Genomic DNA, 23,914 nt, shown 5'->3' with positions numbered 1-23,914 from the left:
GGAAAGTATCCTGTCACAAGTGGGGCACTTTTGGGGTTCTTTTTTGGGAGATTCTGGGTTTGAGGAGATGAGGAAGTGGCTCTGGTTATTTGCTTCTGTACCAGATTGGGAGGGTAGTTGCGGGATGCGAAAGCTGTTTTCAGGTTGTTGGTGTAATGGTTCAGGGATTCTGGACTGGAGCAGATTTGTTTGCCACGAAGACCTAGGCTGTAGGGAAGGGACCGTTTGATGTGGAATGGGTGGCAGCTGTCATAATGGAGGTACTGTTGCTTGTTGGTGGGTTTGATGTGGACGGACGTGTGAAGCTGGCCACTGGACAGATGGAGGTCACCGTCAAGGAAAGTGGCATGTGATTTGGAGTAGGACCAGGTGAATGTGATGGAACCAAAGGAGTTGAGGTTGGAGAGGAAATTCTGGAGTTCTTCTTCACTGTGAGTCCAGATCATGAAGATGTCATCAATAAATCTGTACCAAATTTTGGGTTGGCAGACCTGGGTAACCAAGAAGGCTTCCTCTAAGCGACCCATGAATAGGTTGGCGTACGAGGGGGCCATCCTGGTACCCATGGCTGTTCCCTTTAATTGTTGGTATGTCTGACCTTCAAAAGTGAAGAAGTTGTGGATCAGGATGAAGCTGGCTAAGGTAATGAGGAAAGAGGTTTTAGGTAGGGTGGCTGGTGATCGGCGTGAAAGGAAGTGCTCCATCGCAGCGAGGCCCTGGACGTGCGGAATATTTGTGTATAAGGAAGTGGCATCAATGGTTACAAGGATGGATTCCGGGGGTAACAGATTGGGTAAGGATTCCAGGCATTCGAGAAAGTTGTTGGTGTCTTTGATGAAGGATGGGAGACTGCATGTAATGGGTTGAAGGTGTTGATCTACGTAGGCAGAGATACGTTCTGTGGGGGCTTGGTAACCAGCTACAATGGGGCGGCCGGGATGATTGGGTTTGTGAATTTTAGGGAGAAGGTAGAATGTAGGGGTGCGGGGTGTCGGTGGGGTCAGGAGGATGATGGAGTCAGGTGAAAGGTTTTGTAGGGGGCCTAAGGTTCTGAGGATTCCTTGAAGCTCCGCCTGGACATCAGGAATGGGATTACCTTGGCAAACTTTGTATGTGGTGTTGTCTGAAAGCTGACGCAGTCCCTCAGCCACATACTCCCGACGATCAAGTACCACGGTCGTGGAACCCCTGTCCGCCGGAAGAATGACGATGGATCGGTCAGCCTTCAGATCACGGACAGCCTGGGCTTCAGCAGTGGTGATGTTGGGAGTAGGATTAAGGTTTTTTTAAGAAGGATTGAGAGGCAAGGCTGGAAGTCAGAAATTCCTGGAAGGTTTGGAGAGGGTGATTTTGAGGAAGTGGAGGTGGGTCCCGCTGTGACGGAGGATGGAACTGTTCCAGGCAGGGTTCAATTTGGATAGTGTCTTGGGGAGTTGGATCATTAGGAGCAGGATTAGGATCATTTTTCTTCGTGGAAAAGTGATATTTCCAGCAGAGAGTACGAGTGTAGGACAGTAAATCTTTGACGAGGGCTGTTTGGTTGAATCTGGGAGTGGGGCTGAAGGTGAGGCCTTTGGATAGGATAGAGGTTTTGGATCGGGAGAGAGGTTTGGAGGAAAGGTTAACTACTTAATTAGGGTGTTGTGGTTCCAGATTGTGTTGATTGGAATTTTGAGGTTTTGGAGGGAGTGGAGCTGGAAGTGGGAGATTGAGTAGATGGGAGAGACTGGGTTTGTGTGCAATGAGAGGAGGTTGAGGTTTGCTGGAAAGGTTGTGAAGGGTGAGTGAGTTGCCTTTCCGGAGGTGGGAAACCAGGAGAGCATCCTCCTACAGGCCAACCGCAAATTAGAACAGCATGCCACCCTCCACCTCAAAAACTATCCAATCTCCTGGTTTCCCACCTCCGGAAAGGCAACTCACTCCACATCAAAACTTATCCCAGAATTAACAGAATACAGCATTGTTTTCTTTCCAGATAATGTACCTTTTCATAAAGTGCTGGTAAAGATTGCACGAAATTCTCAGAATGGAGGCATAAAATCTCAGCTGACAAAAAGTAGCATAGCTTCTTAATCTGGTATGGTTAAATTATCATTACGATAAAGCTAAAATTCTGCATTATGGCCCGAAACAGTCCAATTGACCTGGCTGCACTCTTTGTCATCCTCTGCCAGTGACATCATTGGATGCAGTATGGAGGGTATATGGTCAGCATACAACTCTCTTGGTCGTTGTTTGGGTTCTCGACCTTGGATCGATTATAATCAGTTGAGTAGCTCCTCAGTTGGATCTCAAGGCTGAGTTCACCCCATCCACTCCTCCCATCAAGGAAAAATCCCTGGCAGTACCAGGAATTAAACCTAGGTCCTCCACATGACAGTAAGTCGTGCTGATCACTCGGACGACTAAATTAGGATTACTACTTGGTAACTTTCTAAGGAGGAAAAGCTTCCTGCATTGTGACTACCTCCATATCATGTATGACATGTGATCAAAAAGTAATGGAAATTTTTGTGTTTTTTCAAGGATCTTCATTTATTCATCAACACCAACTTCATCCTTTTCAAAGTAATCCCCCTCTCATATAATACTCCTGTGCCAGCACTTTTTCCAATCTTAGAAGCACTTTTGGAACTCACTTTTCAGTATAGTGTTTCAGTTCGTTCAGCGATTTTGTTTTTATCTCTCAGTGGTGGCAAAACAACATACTTTCTTGTTCCCTTCAGACACTGGAATTGAAAGAAGTCACAGGGGCCCATGTCTGGCACATACAGTGGCTGAGGCCACATAACACCTTCTTCTTCTTTTCTCTCTCTCTCTCTCTCTCTCTCTCTCTCTCTCTCTCTCACACACACACACACACACACACACACACACACACACACTCCTTTTTTTTTCCCTCCAAAAAGTCATGAACAAGTATCGAGGTGTGGGCAGGAGCATTATCATGATGCAATTTCCAGGAGTGGTTTTGTCACAATTCTGGTTGTTTTCTTCAGACTGCTTCATGCAAATAGTGCGTAACTTCCAGGTAGTACTCCTAACTGACCGTACGACAATATGGGTGGAACTCATGATGTGCTATCCCATTGTGTCTTATGAATACTGTGAGAAGAATCTTGACATGTGATCGAACTTGTCGAATTATTTTTAGTCTTGGCCCTTCAAGCAGTTTCCATCAGAAAATGTAAACTTTCACGACTGGAATTGAGCCAGAATGTGAATCGGACGTTCAACAAAGCTACAAGCGCCCTTGAAAATATCCTCTACAGATGGGGATGAAACGTCGGGTTTTAAAATGAGATCCTTTCGATCATAGCATAATAGCCCGGAATATTTTATTGATCGTGAGTTTCCATTGGGACGATTGGGTCTTGGTTTCGACGTCATATCCATATACCCACGTTTTGTCACTGTTATAACCTTCTTTAGAAGTTCTGGATCATTGTTGTCTTTAGAAGTTCTGGATCATTGTTGCCTTCATTTAGCAATTCCTAAATGATGTCTACATGATGATATTTTTGGACGAAATTCAACAATTTTGGGACACACTTTGCTGCTACATGTTTCATGCAAAACATCCAAAAGTTGTTTGGCATGAACCAAAGGATATTCCAACATCAGCAACCTCTCCAAATGGTGATTTGGTGATTTTTCAGAAACATTTTCTTTACTTCTCCCACATTTTCATCAGTAACTGATGTGGTAGGATGTTCAAGGCAGTTGTCGTCCTCAACGTCATCTCAGCACTGTTTAAAACATTTATACCACTTGTAAACTCTTGCCTTACTCATAACTGATTTGCCAAAAGCCACAGTCAACATTTAAAATGTGGTGCTGCACGTTACTCCATTTTTCAAGTGAAATCTGATGCAAATTCTTTGATCCATCTTTCGTAAAAGTAAAAATTCACTGAGCAGTCAAAAACACAAATAACCCTTTCGACTGTCAACAATGAACTAAATATTCAAAACAGCTGAAAATGCAAACTTACAGGGTTATTACAAATGATTGAAGCGATTTCACAGCTCTACAATAACTTTATTATTTGAGATATTTTCACAATGCTTTGCACACACATACAAAAACTCACAAAGTTTTTTTAGGCATTCACAAATGTTCGATATGTGCCCCTTTAGTGATTCGGCAGACATCAAGCCGATAATCAAGTTCCTCCCACACTCGGCGCAGCATGTCCCCATCAATGGGTTCGAAAGCATCGTTGATGCGAGCTCGCAGTTCTGGCACGTTTCTTGGTAGAGGAGGTTTAAACACTGAATCTTTCACATAACCCCACAGAAAGAAATCGCATGGGGTTAAGTCGGGAGAGCGTGGAGGCCATGACATGAATTGTTGATCATGATCTCCACCACGACCGATCCATTGGTTTTCCAATCTCCTGTTTAAGAAATGCTTCTGCTTTAGCCTTTTCCGTAAGATTTTCCAAACCGTCGGCTGTGGTACGTTTAGCTCCCTGCTTGCTTTATTCGTCGACTTCCGCGGCTACGCGTGAAACTTGCCCGCACGCGTTCAACCGTTTCTTCGCTCACTGCAGGCCGACCCGTTGATTTCCCCTTACAGAGGCATCCAGAAGCTTTAAACTGCGCATACCATCGCCGAATGGAGTTAGCAGTTGGTGGATCTTTGTTGAACTTCGTCCTGAAGTGTCGTTGCACTGTTATGTCCGACTGATGTGAGTGCATTTCAAGCACGACATACGCTTTCTCGGCTCCTGTCGCCATTTTGTCTCACTACGCTCTCGAGCGCTCTGGCGGCAGAAACCTGAAGTGCGGCTTCAGCCGAACAAAACTTCATGAGTTTTTCTACGTATCTGTAGTGTGTCGTGACCATATGTCAATGAATGGAGCTACAGTGAATTTATGAAATCGCTTCAATCATTTGTAATAGCCCTGTACATCAGGAACATGTGAGCCAACAACATAAAAAAGTTTTTTGAATATCGGATGTAAAAGTTAGTGAAATTATAAAAGTTCCCATTACCTTCTGATCACATCTCACATATGTGTATCCAACAGAGGTGACGTAAGGAGCAGTGAGGAGCAGCAAACCTATCAAAGATAGCAGGAAATTCCTGAGGATTGTAATAATTTACTTCTGAGTTATTCTAAACCACACTTTTTTATTAGCTGTTTTCTTCTTGGTCTCCAGTATTACACAGTTTTCTTTGTTATTTAGTCTTCTCTTCAGAGGAGAGAAAATAAAATATCCTACATGGTTCTCTAATTTCCATTTGCCTTACCCACCCACACCCTCTCTGTCCCCCACACAATTTGGCTCATCTGGCTACTATGCAGATGTGAATGGATCACAGGGGAAACTGGAGTCAGTAAAAAATTATCACTTGGAAATTACTCACCTGCCATCATTTTTGCCAAGTGGTTCATCATACTTGACACCGATCCACCAGCCATCCTTAAAGTCAACCTGACCTGTCCAAAATAAAAAATATGACAATTACACTTTTTTTCACGACAGCTACTGTTAGAATGCTTGATGAATGGTAAATCTGCTTTACACTCACAGAATGTTTGCTCCAAGTAGCACCTCAAGACGGAGACACAACATTCACTGCTACATCAAGGTGATGAGGTTCAGAACACAATCAGGCATCCACTCCACATTGCATTGACTTATGATTGTGCTAAGCAAAAAATGTCTGCCCTAGTCTTTTTAAAAAGAACTGATCCCACAAGTAAAGAGTTTGTTTTGGAAACAGACATTCCACAGCTATCCTTTGTTTTTGTTTTATTCTATTTATTTAATCTTTCTTTCTATCGGTCACAGTTTGACTGAGGCTTGGCTGCTTGCAGGAATGACTGCTTGACAATAGAGCTGCAACCCCTAAACAAGTTGCAAATACAGAAAAGTAAATAAATAAATAAGATTATCACCAATGCAATTTAGTTTGGCTGTGCCAACAGATAATGCTGGATTGCAGCCTAACAGCTTGGCTGACGCCAGGAATGACTGCTTGGGGACAGGACTGTCATCCCAAAATCTGGCACAAAGAACAAAATATAAATAAATAAAATAAAAACTGTAACTAACTTTCAGCTCATGTTTGAAAAAAATATGGGAAACTAAAAAGATACCAGAAGACTGGAAAGTGGCTCTCATCCACCCCTTGCACAAGAAAGGTGATAAGCAAAATGTAAATAACTACAGAGGTATATCTTTGTTGCCAGTGGGTTATAAAATATTGTCAACAATACTGATAAACAAGGAAGAAGCAACACCAGATAGCCGTTTGGGGGAATATCAGAATGGACTTAGAAAGGGCAGATCTCGCTCAGAACAGATTTTCAACCTAAAGTCCATAATTCGTCACAGACTTACAAACTCCAAAGATATAGTTGTAACATTTATGGATTTTAAAAAGGCATTTGACTCAGTTGATAGGGAAACATTAGATAAATTGATCAGAGAATTTGGCATCAAATATGAATTAGCAAACCTTATTTGTGAAACACTCACAGACACCAAATCAAAAGTAATGTTTCGGTGCGAAATATCGAAGGCATTCAACATAATAACAGGTGTAAGGCAAGGTGATGGCCTGTCTCCACTCCTCTTTAACTGTGTACTAGAGAAAATAGTAAGAGAATGGAAACAAAAACTAAAAGAACAGAAGCCATCACCAATCAGACTGGGAACTAAAAACAAAGGTATTGATATTCACTGTTTAGCATTTGCAGATGATTTTGCCACTCTTTCTGAAAACCTAACAAGTGCTGGAATACAAATCAATCTCTTAGAAGAAACAGCCAAAGAAGCAAGTTTAAGAATATCTGTAGAAGAAACAAAATTTATGACAAATATAAAAAATGCTCTGGAATCCCTCGCAGCAGATATTGGCCAGATAAAGAGGGTAAATAAATTTAAATATTTGGGAAAAATTATCCAAGAAAAGGGTTTAGAAAAATTCGCTGTAGAAGAAAGAGTACAAAAAATGGAGAGAACTTATGGAAAACAAAAGATGTATGTCTAAAAATTTGAAGATACAGCACTACAGCACATAGTAAAACCAGAATGTCTTTATGCAAGTGAATTTATAGTACTGAACGACAAACTACACAAACATGAAGTTCTAGAAAGAAAAATCATTCAAAAATACTTAGGGCACTAAAAAATACCGGGATATGGACATTAAGAAGCAATGAAGAAGTTTATCGCAACATGGAAAACATAAATGAAACATTACGAAAGATGCGATTGCTCTTTTTCTTTCTATTTTTTCCAAACAGATTTTTAAATATCTTTTGGACAGGAAGTCAACAATAGACTGGATTCAAGAAGTTAGGAAAGATCTGGAAAGAAACAACATAAGTGAAAAAGATGCAACAGAAAGAGATTTTCAAGAGGAAAGTGTTAAAAATAGAAGGATTCCAAGGAAAGAGGGAGAAGAAGACATGGTCAAAATGGTCCAAGGAGAGAAAAAGGATACATAGTGAAAAGATGAAAGAATACTGGAAGAAAAAGAAAGAACAACAAAGAAGGAAGCATTGAAATTGGTGTGCGGTCCTTAGATCAGCCAAACAAAGAAAGAAAGAAAAAAAAAAAAAAAAAACAGACTTAGCTGTGGAATGTCTAGTTATGAAACAAATGCTTTATCAACTATGGACCAGCCATAAAAATTTCCCTTGAAAATAATAGAGAAGATCAGGTTCTGATGGACATTAAAGTGCAGTTATTAATATTCAAAATATAATACGTAACAGGACATCTGATACATGCAGAATTACTACCATGCACACGGGTGGGAGGGGGCACCTCAATTCTGAACAATACACATTATAGTGCATTTCATACAATAATTATGCAATATGGAATACTACAGTCACTGCTTTATGAACTTCCAGCATACTGGAATAGCTGTGGGTCAGCAACTTCGGTTAATCAGTACAACGAAAAACCGTTCCAAAGACACAAATTTTACTTTTTTTATTCACTTGATGATTAGTTTCAGGGCGAGACACATTTTAAAATCATCTTAACATAGTAAAAAATGAAATTTACAAAGACGTGAAAACCATGTCAAAAATGTATGCGTTGTAACTTCAATGCAAATTTTTGACATGGTTTTCATATCTTTGGAAAGATCATTTCTGTCCGCGTTACAATAATTTGAAAATGGGTCTCAGCCAGAAACTAGTCACTAAGTGAACAAAAAATGTAAAATTTGCAACTTTCGATTGGTTTTTTGTTGTACTAACCATTCATTTGTTGTCAGATCAAATATTACATTCCAATGACAGTATAATGTTTAAATAATAATTATAATTACCTTATTCTCCTTTGACTGTACTATAATATGCAGTTAATTAAATGTGAATGAAGACATGTGACACAACAAATCAGGAAATGAGTGTGGAAATCAACAACCAGTGCCTTTATACCAAAGCTCTGGAATCTGACACAGTACAGAATGTGCAGTGCAGTACCTAGTTTTGCTAAACAACAAATGCAATTTTTTCCGTACCTGCATACATCACTGTGCCCCTGCGCTTTGGGTTGCCTGGGACACTGACCTCACAACGGCTACCCACAGTCGCTGCTTTAGCTAAACGTTCATTTTCCTCTTCCTCACGCCGCCTTTCTTCCTCACGTCTTTTCATTTCCTCTTCATTGTATTTCCCAAGTTTGTTAGACTCTAGGAAAGCTTTCACCGTGCCTGTAAATGCAGACAAGAAGCAAGATTGTGAATCATTACAATGATCTCTTCCATGCAGCTGCAACGGCACTCTTCTTTTATCAGAACAGTTGCACTTCAGGTGGATTTGTTGTATAGATGTGATAAAGATTCAATTGTAGTATTATTTTGGCACTTGTCAACTAACGTAACAGGTAACTGAGAGTCATAAAACATTTATTTAGTCTAAAACATACAGGGTACAAGAAACGAGATTACTCGAGTCTGCAATCACCGAAAAATATACCCCTAGTCATCTATCGTAGATTGTGCTGTAAGAGCTATGACTGCGTATCTGGCCATTATTACCTATCAGCAGGTGAAATTTCAAGTACTTGCTAAATGACACCCTCTACTTCACACTCACAGCAGGTGGCTGTTTCAGCCTGAGGTCTGAGTACTCTATCCCTCCTTTCCAACCCTGCTTCCTCAGACCATCCCTCATTCCTCCCAGCTGAAGGAAATAGATATAGTTTTTTCTAGCTTTTAATGCTTCTTTCAGCAAGTACTTGGAACTCTATATCCTGAATGTCAATATGGCCAGTGATCTAAACATCTCTAACACATTTTTACTGGAAAGCACTGTCAATTTCTTGCAGTAGCATGCGAGGTACCTGGAAGATTATGTTGCATCTTGCACTGGTAATAAACTAAATTGCTACAATGATTATATCAAAAGGAAAACTGACTTGAGAAAGCTGTAATACTATAAGGAGGCAGTATGGCAGGCCAGTATCGCTCACAGACAGATATAAAAGTACAAAAGAACCATTTGTTTCTTCCTCAAAGGGATGGGTTAGAAATGGTTAGAAACTATGGGCAAGTCACTCAGATTCAAGGATGAGAGGGATTCAGGACCAAGGATGGGAGGAATTTGCCTCTTCTTCTTCTTCTCGTAACACAATACATTTTTAAAGACAATCTTATGATTCTGTTGCACAGAAGGTCATTTTTCTATGAATATTAACAACCAAAGCGTTTTCATCAGAAATTTACAGAAAAAGTTAATTAGATGAAAACACAAATTTTGCTAATTTACAAGGAAACAGCATAACTGGCCAGTACTTACATTGTGTGTCCTTGTACATCTACATCTACAAAACCACAAGCCACCTTACAGGATGTAGCAAAAGGTACTTCTGGTACCTATACCTTTTCCCCCACATACCAGTTCCATTCACAAATGGTGCATGGAAAGAATCATTGGCAGTAAAGCACCATATGAGGTCTAATTTCCCCTATTTCTCAACGTGGTGATTTCGTGAAACACATTTGGGTGGAAGTAATGTACTTCTCGACTATTCTTTGAACGTACATTCCCGAAATTTCAATGGTAAGCCTCTCCCTGATGCAGAATACCTCTCTTGAAGCGTCTGCCACTGGAGTTCGTCGAGCATTCCGTAATGCTCTTGTGACAACCAAACAATCCCTTGATATGATGCACACCTGTTTTTGGATCTTCTGTATCACTTCTATTAATCCTTCTTGGTAAGTGCCCCAGACAACGCATAATACTCAAGCATATAACAAACAAGTGTTTAGTAAAGCATTTCTCTCATGGATAAATAATATTTCCTTAAGATTCTCGTAATGCATCTCAGTCTGGTATCTGCTTGCCTTACTATTTGTTTTATGTGGGCATTCCACTTAAGGTCGCTCCGGGTGGTTACTCCTAGGTATTTTACAGTAGTTACTGTTTTCAGTGGTTTGTTGCCATAGTATAGATGAACAGTAGAAGACTTCTTCATCAATTTATGTACAATATGTTACATTTATTTACACCCAAAGTCAACTCGTCTTTGTATAAAACAGCTGGTCCTCAGCAGGTCATCTACATCTACATCTATACTGCGCAAGCCACCTAACGGTGTGTGACGGAGGGTACCTCGAGTACCTCTATCGGTTCTCCCTTCTATTCCAGTCTCATATTGTTCGTGGAAAGAAAGATTGTTGGTATGCCTCTGTGTGGGTTCTAATCTCTCTGATTTTATCCTCATGGTCTCTTCGTGAGATATATGTAGGAGGGAGCAATATACTGCTTGACTAGTCAGTGAAGGTATGTTCTCGAAACTTCAACAAAAGCCCGTACCAAGCTACTGAGCATCTCTCTTGCAGAGTCTTCCACTGGAGTCTATCTATCATCTCCGTAACACTTTCATGATTACTACATGATCCTGTAATGAAGTACACTGCTCTCCGTTGGATCTTCTCTATCTCTTCTATCAACCCTATCTGGCACGAATCCCACACCAGTGAGCAGCATTCGAGCAGTGGGCGAACAAGTGTACTGTAACCTACTTCCTTTGTTTTCGGACTGCTTGTCCTTAGGATTCTGCCAATGAATCTCAGTCTGGCATCTACTTCATCGGCAATTAATTTTACATGGTCATTCCACTTTAGATCACTCCTAATGCCTACTCCCAGACAATTTATGAAATTAACTGCTTCCAGTTGCTGACCTGCTATATTGTAGCTAAATAATAGCTTTCTTCCCATGTATTCGCAGCACATTACACTTGTCTACATTGAGATTCATTTGCCATTCCCGGCACCATGCGTCAATTTGTTGCAGATCCTCCTGCATTTCAGCACAATTTTCCATTGTTACAACCTCTCGATATACCACAGCATCATCTGCAAAAAGCCTCAGTGAACTTTCGATGTCATCCACAAGGTCATTTATGTATATTGTGAATAGCAACAGTCCTACGACACTCCCCTGCGGCACACCTGAAATCACTCTTACTTCGGAAGACTTCTCGCCACTGAGAATGACATGCTGCGTTCTGTTATCTAGGAACTCTTCAATCCAATAACACAATTGGTCTGAAAGTCCATATGCTCTTACTTTGTTCATTAAATGACTGTGGGGAACTGTATAAAACGCCTTGTGGAAGTCAAGAAACACGGCATCTACCTGGGAACCAGTGTCTATGGTCCTCTGAGTCTCATGGACGAATAGCACTAGCTGGGCTTCACACGACCGTCTTTTTCAAAACCCATGATGATTCCTACAAAGTAGATTTCTAGTCTCCAGAAAAGTCATTATACTCTAACATAATACATGTTCCAAAATTCTACAACTGATCAACATTAGAGATATAGGTCTATAGTTCTGCACATCTGTTTGACGTCCCTGCTTGAAAACAGGGATGACCTGTGCCCTTTTCCAATCTTTTGGAATGTTACGCTCTTCTAGATACCTACGGTACACCGCTGCAAGAAGGGGGGCAAGTTCCTTCGCGTACTTTGTGTAAAATCGAACTGGTATCCCATCAGGTCCAGCAGCCTTTCCTCTTTTGAGCGATTTTAATTGTTTTTCTACCACTCTGTCATCTATTTCGATATCTACCATTTTGTCATCTGTGCGACAATCTAGAGAAGGAACTACAGTGCAGTCTTCCTATGGGAAACAGCTTTGGAAAAAGACATTTAGTATTTCAACCTTTAGTCTGTCATCCTCTGTTTCAGTACCATTTTGGTCACAGAGTGTCTGGACATTTTGTTTTGATCCACCTACCTCTTTGACATAAGACCAAAATTTCTTAGGATTTTCTGCCAAGTCTGTACATAGAACTTTACTTTCGAATTCACTGAACGCCTCTCGCATAGCCCTCCTCACACTACATTTCGCTTCGTGTAATTTTTGTTTGTCTGCAAGGCTTTGGCTATGTTTATGTTTGCTGTGACGTTCCCTTTGCTTCTGTGGCAGTTTTTCTAACTCGGTTGTTGTACCACGGTGGCTCTTTTCCATCTCTTACGATCTTGCTTGGCACATACTCATCTAATACATATTGTATGATGGTTATGAACTTTGTCCACTGATCCTCAACACTATCTGTACTTTAGATAAAATTTTTGTGTTGAGCCGTCAAGTGCTCTGAAATACGCTTTTTGTCACTTTTGCTAGACAGAAAAATCTTCCTACATTTTTTAATATTTATATTTACAGCTGAAATCATCGATGCTGTAACCGTTTTGTGATTGCCGATTCCCTGTTCTGCGTTAACTGTTTCAAACAGTTCGGGTCTGTTTGTCACCAGAAGGTCTAATATGTTATCGCCATGAGTCGGTTCTCTGTTTAACTGCTCAAGGCAGTTTTCAGATAATGCACTTAAAAAAATTTCACTGGATTCTTTGTCCCTGCCACTCGTTATAAACGTTTGAGTCGCCCAGTCTATATCTCCGTCTTCAGGCCACGAGTGGCCTATCGGGACCAGCCGACCGCCGTGTCATCCTCGGTGGAGGATGCGGATAGGAGGGACGTGGGGTCAGCACACTGTTCTCCCGGTCGTAAAATGGTATTCTTGACTGAAGCCGCTACTATTCGGTCGAGTAGCTCCTCAATTGGCATCACGAGACTGAGTGCAGCCCGAAAAATGGCAACAGCACATGGCGGCCTGGAGGGACACCCATCCTATGCCACTAGAGGGCTCTGAACTGTAATGTGTAACATGGCAGTGTGTAACGTAATTATGCCAGTGCGTGAGAAACAGCGTTCTGCGATCAAGTTATGAATTCGAAGAGTTCATCCACACTACACCAGTGCTGTGACATCTACAACAATCTGATACCTCGAGTTCACTTACATTGATCCTCCACACAGTCCGAATGTGGCCCCATCTGATTTTCATCTGTTTTCAAAACTTAAAGAACTCCACTGAGGACTTCACTTTGATAGCGATGCAGTTGGTGCAAGCAGAGGTGAGGTGGTGGTTCCACCAACAAAGTCAAACATTCTACAGTGCCAGTGTCAAGAAACTGGTCTCTCGTTGGGAGAAATGTATTTGTCTCTAGGGTGACTACGTTGAAAAATAAATATGTAAAATAAAGATGTAGAATGTTAATAACATTTGTTTTATTTAAAAAGCTTTAACAACTTTCACACAAAGTTTGGAAGCATTACTTTTCAGCAGGCCCAAGTACTTTTTGAGCGAGAGTTAATTTCTTATAAAAGTTCATCCATGTAATTATAAAACTTTTTTTTTGTCTCCATCTGGTGATGTGTACACAAAAACAGCAACTGTATTTAAACTTGGAAGTTCAACGATAGAAAGTTCTGCATTTTTTCACTGGCTAGAAATGTCATTCAGATCATTTAACATTATTTCCATTTCATCTTAAAATTAGGTACAGGAAATATACGAAGGGTGTTCAATAAACAATGTACACATTTTTTTCTCTCAATGTCTGTTGAAAAAATGCAGAATGTGTTGTGGGACATTCTGGAATATTTCCACTTCAGCCTCTATAGTTTCATGAAATTTCGGTACGTTGTGGCGCTATATGTCGCCTTCAAAGTGGCGTTTGTAACTGGGGGTATGTTCCAAGCAGACAGCTATCACGGAGTTTCTTTAGGTGGAAAACCAGAGCATTGCAGATGTTCACAGGCACTTGCACAATGCCTACAGAGGCCTGGCAATGAGCAAAAGCATGGCGAGTCATTGGGTGGGGTGTCTGTCATCACAGCAACAAAGTCGTGCAAACCTGTCCAATTTCCGAAGTGCCCACTGGCAGCACACAGCTGTGACTCCTGCAATGTTGGAACATGTGGACACACTCATTCAAGATGACCAATAGATCACAATCAAACACCTTGCTGCTCAACTGGATTTCTGTGCTGGTAGTGCTGACACACTCGTCCACCAGTTGGGGTATTCAAAGATCTGTTGCCTGCTGGTTTCCTCACCGCCTAACAGAAGACTATAAAGAGGAATGAAGGACCGTATGTGTACAATTGCTTGTGCATTACGAGGCTGATTGTGACAATCTTTTGTCGCACTTCATCACCATTGATGGAACACTGGTTCATAATTTTGAACTGGAAACAAAATGGCAATCCAAGGAATGGCATCGCACCACCCCTCATTTGAAGAAAAAGTTCAAAACCTCACTCTCAGCCAGCAAAGACATGGCACCAGTCTTCTAGGCCTCTGAAGGAGTTATTCAGTTTGATGTCCAGCCTCATGGTGCAACAATCAACTCTGAAGGGTATTGTGCTGCCCCCAGGAAAACGAAGAAACGACTTCAGCACGTTCGTTGCCACAAAAATGCAAACGAACTTCTCATTCTCCATGAAAACACAAGCCCTTACACAAGTCTGTGCACCCAAAAGGAGCTCAAGAAACTTCACTGGACTATTCCTCCTCATCCACCCCACAGACTGGATCTCGCGGCACCCAACTTCCAATTGTTTGTCCAAATGAAGCATGCGAACAGTACGTGGATGAGGAGGGGGTTACTGATGCAGTAAGGCTTTGCCTCCTATGTCGACCAGTAGAGTGGTACCGTGCAGGCATACAGGTCCTCCCAGTAAGGTAGTGTAAGGCTGTCACACTGAATGTAGATTATATTGAAAAACAAGGTTTTGTAGCTAAAAGAGTGGGTAATAATATGGTGCATTAGAATCTTCAATGAAACCAACCTGCTTTCAGAAAAAAGTATTACATTACTTACTGAATGCCTCTTGTATTATTTCTTACTTGACCACATGCCTCACTTGTTGCGCCAGTGTCCTAGGGGTTCGATTCTTGGTGTCTCATTTTTGGTTTGTTGGTTCACTAGATGTGGGAGTCCATCATTATTCTATTGGTATATTTCCAATTTCTTCTTTATTGCAGTTCTTTTCATCCATCTATCTATTAATGACTGCCTTATTTATGTATCTGTTGGTCTGAAATTAAGATGGGGAGGTGTGTTGCTGCTTTTTTTTCTTCTTTCCTTGTTCCTGCTCACATACTGGTCGACAACTGTCTGTTTTTGTTCAGCATTTCACCTCAAGACAATTACCTTTTATCTGTTCTTTCACTTCAAGACAGTCATTTTTAGCAGCTGTTTCACACCAGGACAGGAGGTTTTTTTTTACCAGTTTGTCTGTTTGTGTATTTTTTTAAATGTATTTGGTTTTCCTATTTTTGTCATGTGTATGAAAGGGGCAAATTATTGCAAAGATGAATCTTTCCCTGTATGTTTCAATGTGTAGACCATGAGCTGCATATCTGTTCTCTTTTTTCTTTTTTTTCCCCCCCCTCCAGTCATTCAATTTTGAAATTCACAGACAGTCTTATGTACACCTGTAACAGTCTTGATTTTTTTGCATCATGTAGTGATTCACAGACTTCACTTTTCCATTCAAGCACTGGACATATTAAGAGGTAATGGATGAATTATTTTGTTCACTTTGTGCAGTAGTTTCGGTATGCATTCTGGAGAAGCCATCATGTTCCTCTGAAATTCTTTCAGAGGTTTTAGTGTCGTTTGAGCCACAATAATGATTAATGTACCATTTGCTGAGATGCCCTCAGTTAACGTCTCTGCATTTTACACTGCTTTTTTGATTGGTGTACCAGATTTTATGAAATTGTGCAAAATGAAATGATTATCTAATTTGTCCTGTAGCAATTTATCAATAGTTTCTTCTTGACTACCACCTATGGTAAGAACTTTATCTTGATGATTATTTGATATCAATGCGCTACACTTCTGTTTTCCAATATTCAGCCAACTGTTGGAGTTGGTATGCCCTTGCCTTCCTCCGCCCTTCAAAATGTATAAAAAGCAGTATGCTAAGTGATACAGTCTGATAATATAACTACATCCATTGTTGATAGAAGCTCCCTGAATTAGATGATCTGTATTGCAGTTTGGAACTAGACACGGTACAAGGACACACAGCATACCTGAGCAGCTAATGCATCTGGAATTTAGTATGTGTACAAATCATGGGTTACAATTCTAAACGTAAAATACATTGCTCATTAATACAACTGCAAAACCATGACTGAATCACAAGAACAGAATAAAATGTGTACCGTACAAGATTAATTGTAATACAAATAAAGAACTGAAGTTTCAAACTAACAAAACATAACATTAGCAGAAAAAAATCATAATTATTTACCTGGCCTCTTGGCATACTCTTCTGGAGGTAATTCAAATTTTTCAACTTTCAATAGATCTTCAAATTCAGTCTGCAATTCAAATTTGTCAATAACCTGCAAAATAAACACACTGTTATCAACTATCTGAGAATGAAGATTTAAATTTCTGTTACCAACACATTTTTCTGATAGCAAATTATAATGAGAAGGTACTGCTTTGATGGCGGAGCTATGTTCATATAAACAGGGTAAGCCTTATGCAGTACTACTCTGTTCAGTCAATGGGTTCTAAGTAAATACTACGTTTGTCAGAAAAGTTCCAGGACAGGTTGTTTTATTTCTTAGTTTGCAATAATAAAAAGGAACAAATGTTGTTTTTATGTGATCTGGTGTGTACGTGTCCTTGAAGTGATGTTGGCCATATTTCCATCCAAACTCACTAAATGGCAGGGCTGTGCTTAACAACGTAATGTTTGGGTTGTTGTTGGATTAGTTGTGGTGATAAAATGGATGCTGATTGTGAGCAAAGAGTAAACACAGCTCAGGAAACCTGCTAGTGAAACATAGACAATGATTAAGCAAGCATATTAAGATGAGGCACTTTCAAGAAGTTGTGTTTTCAAGTGGCGCAAAAGGTTTTGTGAAGGCAGAGATTCAGAGCAAGATGCCAGAGCTACACAACACGACACAATATTGTAGTGCCTGTGTTACTCTGAATCACAATGCTATGTTCCTTCAGGCATGCATGCATGTCCAAGGAATTGGCACTGCGACAACTGCAGCCATTATGAAATACATGAAATGTATTTTAATGTACGGAGAGTTCTGGTTGAGAATTATGAATTATTTAGAAATAAAGAAAATGACTCACCGAAAGGCAGAAACACTACATTGTCAATAGGTGCACAAATGGAAAGTACAGAGCTTTAGGAATGACCTTTTCTTCAAGCTTGTAGGAAAAACATGCACAAGAACACACAACTCACTCACATGCACACACCTGTCTCTCTACATTGTGCTCTGTTGACTGCCAGCTCTTTCCTAGCCTACAGTGAGTGAACTATGGTCAGGTGGGGGTGCAGCGTGGGGTAGGGTGAGGATGGAGAGGGGTGGGAGGCAGGTAGGGGGTTGGGGGAAGCATCTAGCAGCTCGTGGGAGAGTGAGGAGCCGTCTGTGGGCTAGCTAGGGGTGCAGATAGAGGGGGTAGTGGCAAGATGGCTGGGCACGCGATTTCGTACACTAGAGCGTGAGATAGTACCAAACAACTAGCTGACACAAAATGGGCAGGGTACTGGCGCAGGGGATGGTGCGCACACACGCAAGCACTCACAACGCATGAACGGAAAACACACACACACACACACACACACACACACACACAAAATTGGGTGGGGGTGGAGGACAGCAAATTACTTTAGGTTTAGGGCAGGGAGGTTACGGGAGTGAGGGATTCGCTGTAAGGATAGCTCCCGTCTACGTAGCTCAGGAAAGCTGGTGGTGGTGGGGAGGATGCAGATGGCATGGGTTGCAAAGCATGTTGTGCTCTGCTGCATGTTGTGCCACTGGGTGGTCCACCTCGTCTTTGGCAACAGTTTTGCAATGGACATTCATTGTAATTGACAGCTGGTTGGTTGTCATGCCAACGTAAAATGCTGTACAGTGGTTGCAACAAGGTCGACCACCCAGTGGCACAATGTGCAGCAGGGCACAACATACGAGATTTCAATGGTTGCTTCACAACCCATGCCATCTGAATCCACCCTACTACCACCAGCTTTTCTGAAAGGGCTCACCACTCCCACAAGCCGGTAGACACTTCCCCCCAACCCTCTCCCTGCCTTCCTCCATGCCTCACACTACCCCACCCCCCTACCTCTCCCCAGTACAATCACCGCGGGCCAGGAAAGAGCTGGCAGTTGACTGACCACAATATAGGGAGACAGGTGTGTGTGTGTGTGTGTGTGTGTGTGTGTGTGTGTGTGTGTGTGTGTGTGTGTGTGTGTGTGTGTGTGTGTTTTCCTAAAAGCTTGAAAAAGAAAGTGTATTCTGAAAGCTAACTGATCTTTGTACCTTTTGTTTGTGTACCTATCGACGATGCAGCACTTCTCCCTTTCGGTGAGTCATCTCTGTTATTCTTAAATAATTCGTAGCTTAATAAATCACCTGAACCAAGGGTCATTCCTGTCAAATCTTCACGTTACTGAGAGGTAAAGACTGGGGAAAGGAAGATTACAAAAATTCAAGGTCCAACCATTTTCGATCTCATGGCCTTTTGCTTTCCAGGCATGCACCTTATTTATTAGACCACCAAATATACTTGCTGAAAATAGAGTATGTAATGATCCACTGTAGGCATATCTTTAACACACTCTGCAATAAAATTCAGAGGAGAATATGTAGTGAGGTCAGATTTAGAAAAAAGAATAAATACAAATAAAAAAAGAATAAATACAAATAAAAAAAGGATAAATACAACTCACATGCAAACGCATTCCATCTTCAATGGGGAAAGATCCCAGTATAGCAGTATCATCCTCCAATTTCGACACAAGTGTGTCTTCCTTGTTATATAGTTCTATTTTCATAGTTGCTGCACTTCCACCTGTCAGTAATTCAAGTTTGTCCTGTAACAGAGAAAAACATGGATCTCCTTTAGGAACATGTGTCATTCAAGTTTAACACTAATGATTAAAAATTAAATTGCCAATGGCACTTAAGTTCTTCTCCAGAGTGTAGAAAAGCCATTCCACAGTTAACAACCATGACTTCTGTGATAATGGCTGTAGCATTAAGAATTTCTTCGCGGATTTTCTGTGGCTCAATGATCCAAAGGTTTACTGGAAGATTACAAAGGTAAAGGTTCAAGGCTCTAACCTTGGTTGGGCCTTTTTTTTCTGGTATTTCATGTGATTTCATTTCTGACAAAGAAAGTTCATATTACACTGTGGCAACAACATGCCGCTTCCAGTAACACTGTGACTAGAAAAGCACTGTGTTATTCAAAACAAAGTACACATCAAAAATTGATTGTTTTTTGTTCACTATGTTTTATATTCATTAACAGTATTTTTAACAAAATGAACCTTCATGGTACTAAAATTATTTTGAATAAAAAAGAATGGTTCATGTAACATTATTGACAAGGTGTAATTTTGCATATGACAACCTATAATAAATTGCTCAAACTCAACCATGCCAGACATAGTAAAGACTAGTTACCCACTGCTGTGCTCACTTAACAGTAATTTTGTTATTATGAGTGATGGTGAATAAGTAAGATGTTGTACTTGCAATAATATCAGCTGCCCTCAAATGTCTGCCTGTTCTAGTAAGCACAGCAACTGATGTGCACCCTCTCCCCCTCCCCTGCTGCTCCACTGCCACCCAATGCTCGACTAAGTGGCATGTGCAACGTCACTACCGAGCTGTGTGTGCCAAGGAGCATGGGCAGGAGAAAAAATGGTTCAAATGGCTCTGAGCACTATGGGACTCAACTGCTGTGGTCATAAGTCCCCTAGAACTTAGAACTACTTAAACCTAACTAACCTAAGGACAGCACACAACACCCAGCCATCACGAGGCAGAGAAAATCCCTGACCCCGCCGGGAATCGAACCCGGGAACTTGGGCGTGGGAAGCGAGAACGCTACCGCACGACCACGAGATGCGGGCGAGGCAGGAGAACACATGAATGGATTGCACTACTGAAGTAATATACATCATACAATGTGGACATTATGTAACAAATTTAATAATTTTTAATGCAGTTTATGTTCATTTTTGAGTAGTCTGTGTTCTTCCTCAGGGAGTAAGATGTTTTTATACTGAATTTCATCAAAATCAGTTCAACAGTTTAGTCATGAAAACATAAAAGATAGAGTTAAATAATTTTAGTATGTAAGTATGGACTGAACATGCTGAGGATTATATAAGCATTGTATTCATTAAGTTGAATTGTATTATAAGGTGTACAACTTTGCTTCCGCCGTTTTTTCCCCAATATTTGAGGCTTTAATGAAACAAATTGGTTACACATGTATCATTCAAAGTATTTTCCATTGCTGGCCACTACTTTCTCCCATCTTTCGGGCAGTGTACGAATCCCGCGTCGAAAAAATTGTTCATCTTTTGAAGCGATCCATGAATTGATCCAATTTGTGACTTCTTCATGAGATCGAAAGTGTTGGTCAGCCAGGCCATTGATCTAAACAGGTGATAGCTAGAGGGAGCAATGTCTGTAGAATACGGCAGGTGGGGTAGGATTTTCCATTTTAAGGTTTCCAAGTACGTTTTGACCTCTTTTGCAACGTGGGGTCAAGCATTGTCGTGCTGCAAAAGCACTTTACCGTGCCTCTCGCTGTATTGCGGCCTTTTGTCTTTTAATACTCTGCTCAAACGCATTAATTGTGATCAATAATGAGCACCTGTGATTTTTTTCACTTGGTTTTAACACCTCATAGTACACGACGCTGAGATGGTCCCGCCAAATGCAGAGCATGATCTTGGAGCCATGAATATTCAAGACTGTTGACTTGGAAGCTCGGCCGGGATATCCCCATGATTTTTTGCGTTTAAGGTTATCGTAATGAACCCATTTTTCATCCCCGGTCACAATGCGATGCAGAAATCCCTTCCATTTTTGCCTCTGAAGCAACTGCTCACAAATACACAAACGCCGTTCAATGTCTCTTGGTTTCAGCTCACATGGGCTCCAAGTTCCTTCTTTCTGAATCATGCCGGTAGCCTTGAGACATTTTGAAATGGCTTGCTGTGTCACTCCCACTAATTGTGCCAATTCTTCTTGAGCTTGACGTGAGTCTTCACTCAGCAATGTCTCCATTCTCTCTTCCATCACTATGCCCGTCTGCAACATTAAAATCACCATAACTGAAGCGTTGAAACCACTCACTATACTTTCTTTCACTAATAGTGTCCTTACCATACATACTTGAGAGCATTTGGTCAGACTCAGCCACTGTTTTCTTCATATTGAAACAAAACAGTAACACCTCCCACAAATGACGAGAATTAGGCCCGTAAACTGACATTTTCAATCAAGAACAACTTTATGATGCAGACACAAATTGACTAATGTTTAAATGAGGTTATGTTGTCCGACATCCAAGCTAACTGCCTGACGTCTGCGATCTGTTTCTTTCTACCACTACTTACCGTTGTCGTCACCTATCGGCAAACGGTGGAAGCAAAGTTGTACACCTTTTACATAAAATATATCAACCAATAAGAGCATTTTCACAAATATGATATGGTTCCAACATCAAAGAGTAAACAGGTTTTTCAAGGAGTAAATATGTTTCCGTATGTTGCTTTGTATTACGATATCTTTTTTCCGTGATCCGATTATTACGAAATACAGCCTAAGCAATGACCCACGTTACATTCAAGTTACCTGCAAAAACATTCATCTAGCAGTTTTGGACATTTGAGTGTTAAGACAGACATACAGAACAGTTTTTTTTTTTTTTAGTATAGACAATATCCGAACACTACCTGAATATATATAGGGTAGATTAACATCAGAATGCCTAACCCTCAACTCTTTAAAAAATGTCACATAAAAATATACTATTGGACTAATTGCATGAAATTTCATGCAAACAGAATCAGGTCATACCACACCCCACTAAGAGGTGGACAACAAATTAAAATAGAAAGACATAGAAGCATCTCTCACTGCATAACTTCTGGACAAACCGCTATCATATTTTTCATATATTCACTATTACTATTTTACAAAATAATATTCTGAGCTGATGTACCTTCGCTCGTGATCCCTGCGATTTCTGAGATCGTGCGTTCAAACAGTTTACAGGCCCGCTAATAGAGGCCACATGGGTCGGACCCCTGGCATGCTCTGGCGAGCCGCCAAAGAAAGTGTTATTTAAGCAATCACAAACGAGTGCTCAGCTTATTCTTACCCTGTATTACTGTTGGTCTGTTCTGAATGGACCAAAGGCTCCCCCACCAATGCTGATGCCTGTTTCTGTGTCGCAGACTGTTTGGTTCATGCCACAGCAGGGGTTGATGCTTGGCAGATCACTGTCCAAGTTTCTGCCTCCAACCCTACTCCTCAACTGCCATTGCCAGTGCAGTCCCTGCTGCACCTGACACTGCCGCCTCTGTTGCCGGGTCCCATGTGGCCTTCATCTCTGATGCCACACTGACGTCTCTGACAACAACCGTTGACGTCTATGAGGGCGTCGCTATAGAGACAACATCCCCAGTCCTGTCCTCCGGTCTCTCACGAGAGGGACAAAAGCACATCAAACCACCTCCTCATCATTTCCACCCCTACTCGCCAGAGCCTGCCTGCCACATGCTGTAGCAGCTGCTATCATTGGGCGATAAAACGGATGTCAGCGCAGTCATTGGTGTTTTCCGTGAAACATAATCTGTGACTTGTGAAATCAGTGCCTCCCCCCCTCCAAGTGTTCACCTCATTCTATACCCTGTATTACTGTTGGCCAGTCAATGTGTTCAGTACTACATGCAACCTGTATCCTACGTGTTGCTCTATGAAGTACTATGTTACGTAAATCATGTTTGTTCTTGCTATAGCAAACTTGGTGACAAGTGAAGGTTACATTTTCTCTGTGTTTCTCATTTCCCAGCAGCAAGCTTTCACGAAACAACAGCAGGCTCTCACCACCGCTCTATATCAAGTGGAATCTGTGTTTTCGCGGCACGTTATTCTCCCATCAGTGCAACCGTTGCCCTTTTTGGCATACGACGAATTGACTAAAGAGTGGGGTTACTATGAGGCATGGTTACACCAACATTTCCAGGTATTTCGTGTGTATGATGCAAACCTGTGTAGGCTTACAAAGCCAGGGCTGCAGAATTACACAGGCTGGGCCTTCGTTGTAAATGAATCTACGCTGATCGCACGGTGTGTGACATTATTTGTCTGACCCCAGAAAAAGTATTTCAATGTGAGAATCTGATGCTTATGGATGTGCTCAATATAGCACACTCTTTTAAAAGTGTTATACGCTGCAGGCGATCAGATTGCTGTGTGCGGGGAGATATCGGAAGTTGCTCACTCAACTCCTTTTAGTCACGCTGCAAGTGTTCAAGATGACAGAGGAGCCGTTGCAGCAGTACAACCTTCAACTCAGCATCGCATGGGGCAGCGTCTGTTTACAGCCACAGCAGCAACAGGATGCGTCACAGCAGTGGCCGCGTACCCCCTGTCCGACTTGCCGGTACTGCTTTGTCCAACACGAGCGTTGGGCAGTTTGCAACCGGTGTAACACCTCTTCAAACGTGGCAGACACAGTAGTACTGGTGGACATAAACTATAT

The 23,914-nt window shown here is 41.3% G+C and overlaps 1 protein-coding gene across 1 annotated transcript in view; it reads right to left on the bottom strand.

Moving 5' to 3' along the window:
- LOC126198451 (tubulin-folding cofactor B) overlaps nt 1–23,914 on the bottom strand; it is a 72,611-nt gene that overhangs the window by 29,817 nt on the left and 18,880 nt on the right. The window contains exons 2-5 of the mRNA XM_049934779.1: nt 19,071–19,214; nt 16,611–16,704; nt 8,501–8,692; nt 5,378–5,450 (exon numbers count right to left, since the gene is read on the bottom strand). Coding sequence (XP_049790736.1) covers nt 5,378–5,450; nt 8,501–8,692; nt 16,611–16,704; nt 19,071–19,214 — 503 coding nt within the window. The remainder of the gene's footprint in view (nt 1–5,377; nt 5,451–8,500; nt 8,693–16,610; nt 16,705–19,070; nt 19,215–23,914) is intronic.

The sequence above is a fragment of the Schistocerca nitens genome, chromosome 8, assembly GCF_023898315.1.
Source record: "Schistocerca nitens isolate TAMUIC-IGC-003100 chromosome 8, iqSchNite1.1, whole genome shotgun sequence".
NCBI classification, from domain to species: domain Eukaryota; kingdom Metazoa; phylum Arthropoda; class Insecta; order Orthoptera; family Acrididae; genus Schistocerca; species Schistocerca nitens.
Note: the sequence above shows the minus strand (reverse complement) of the source record. Positions and strands in the feature narration are given on the sequence as shown.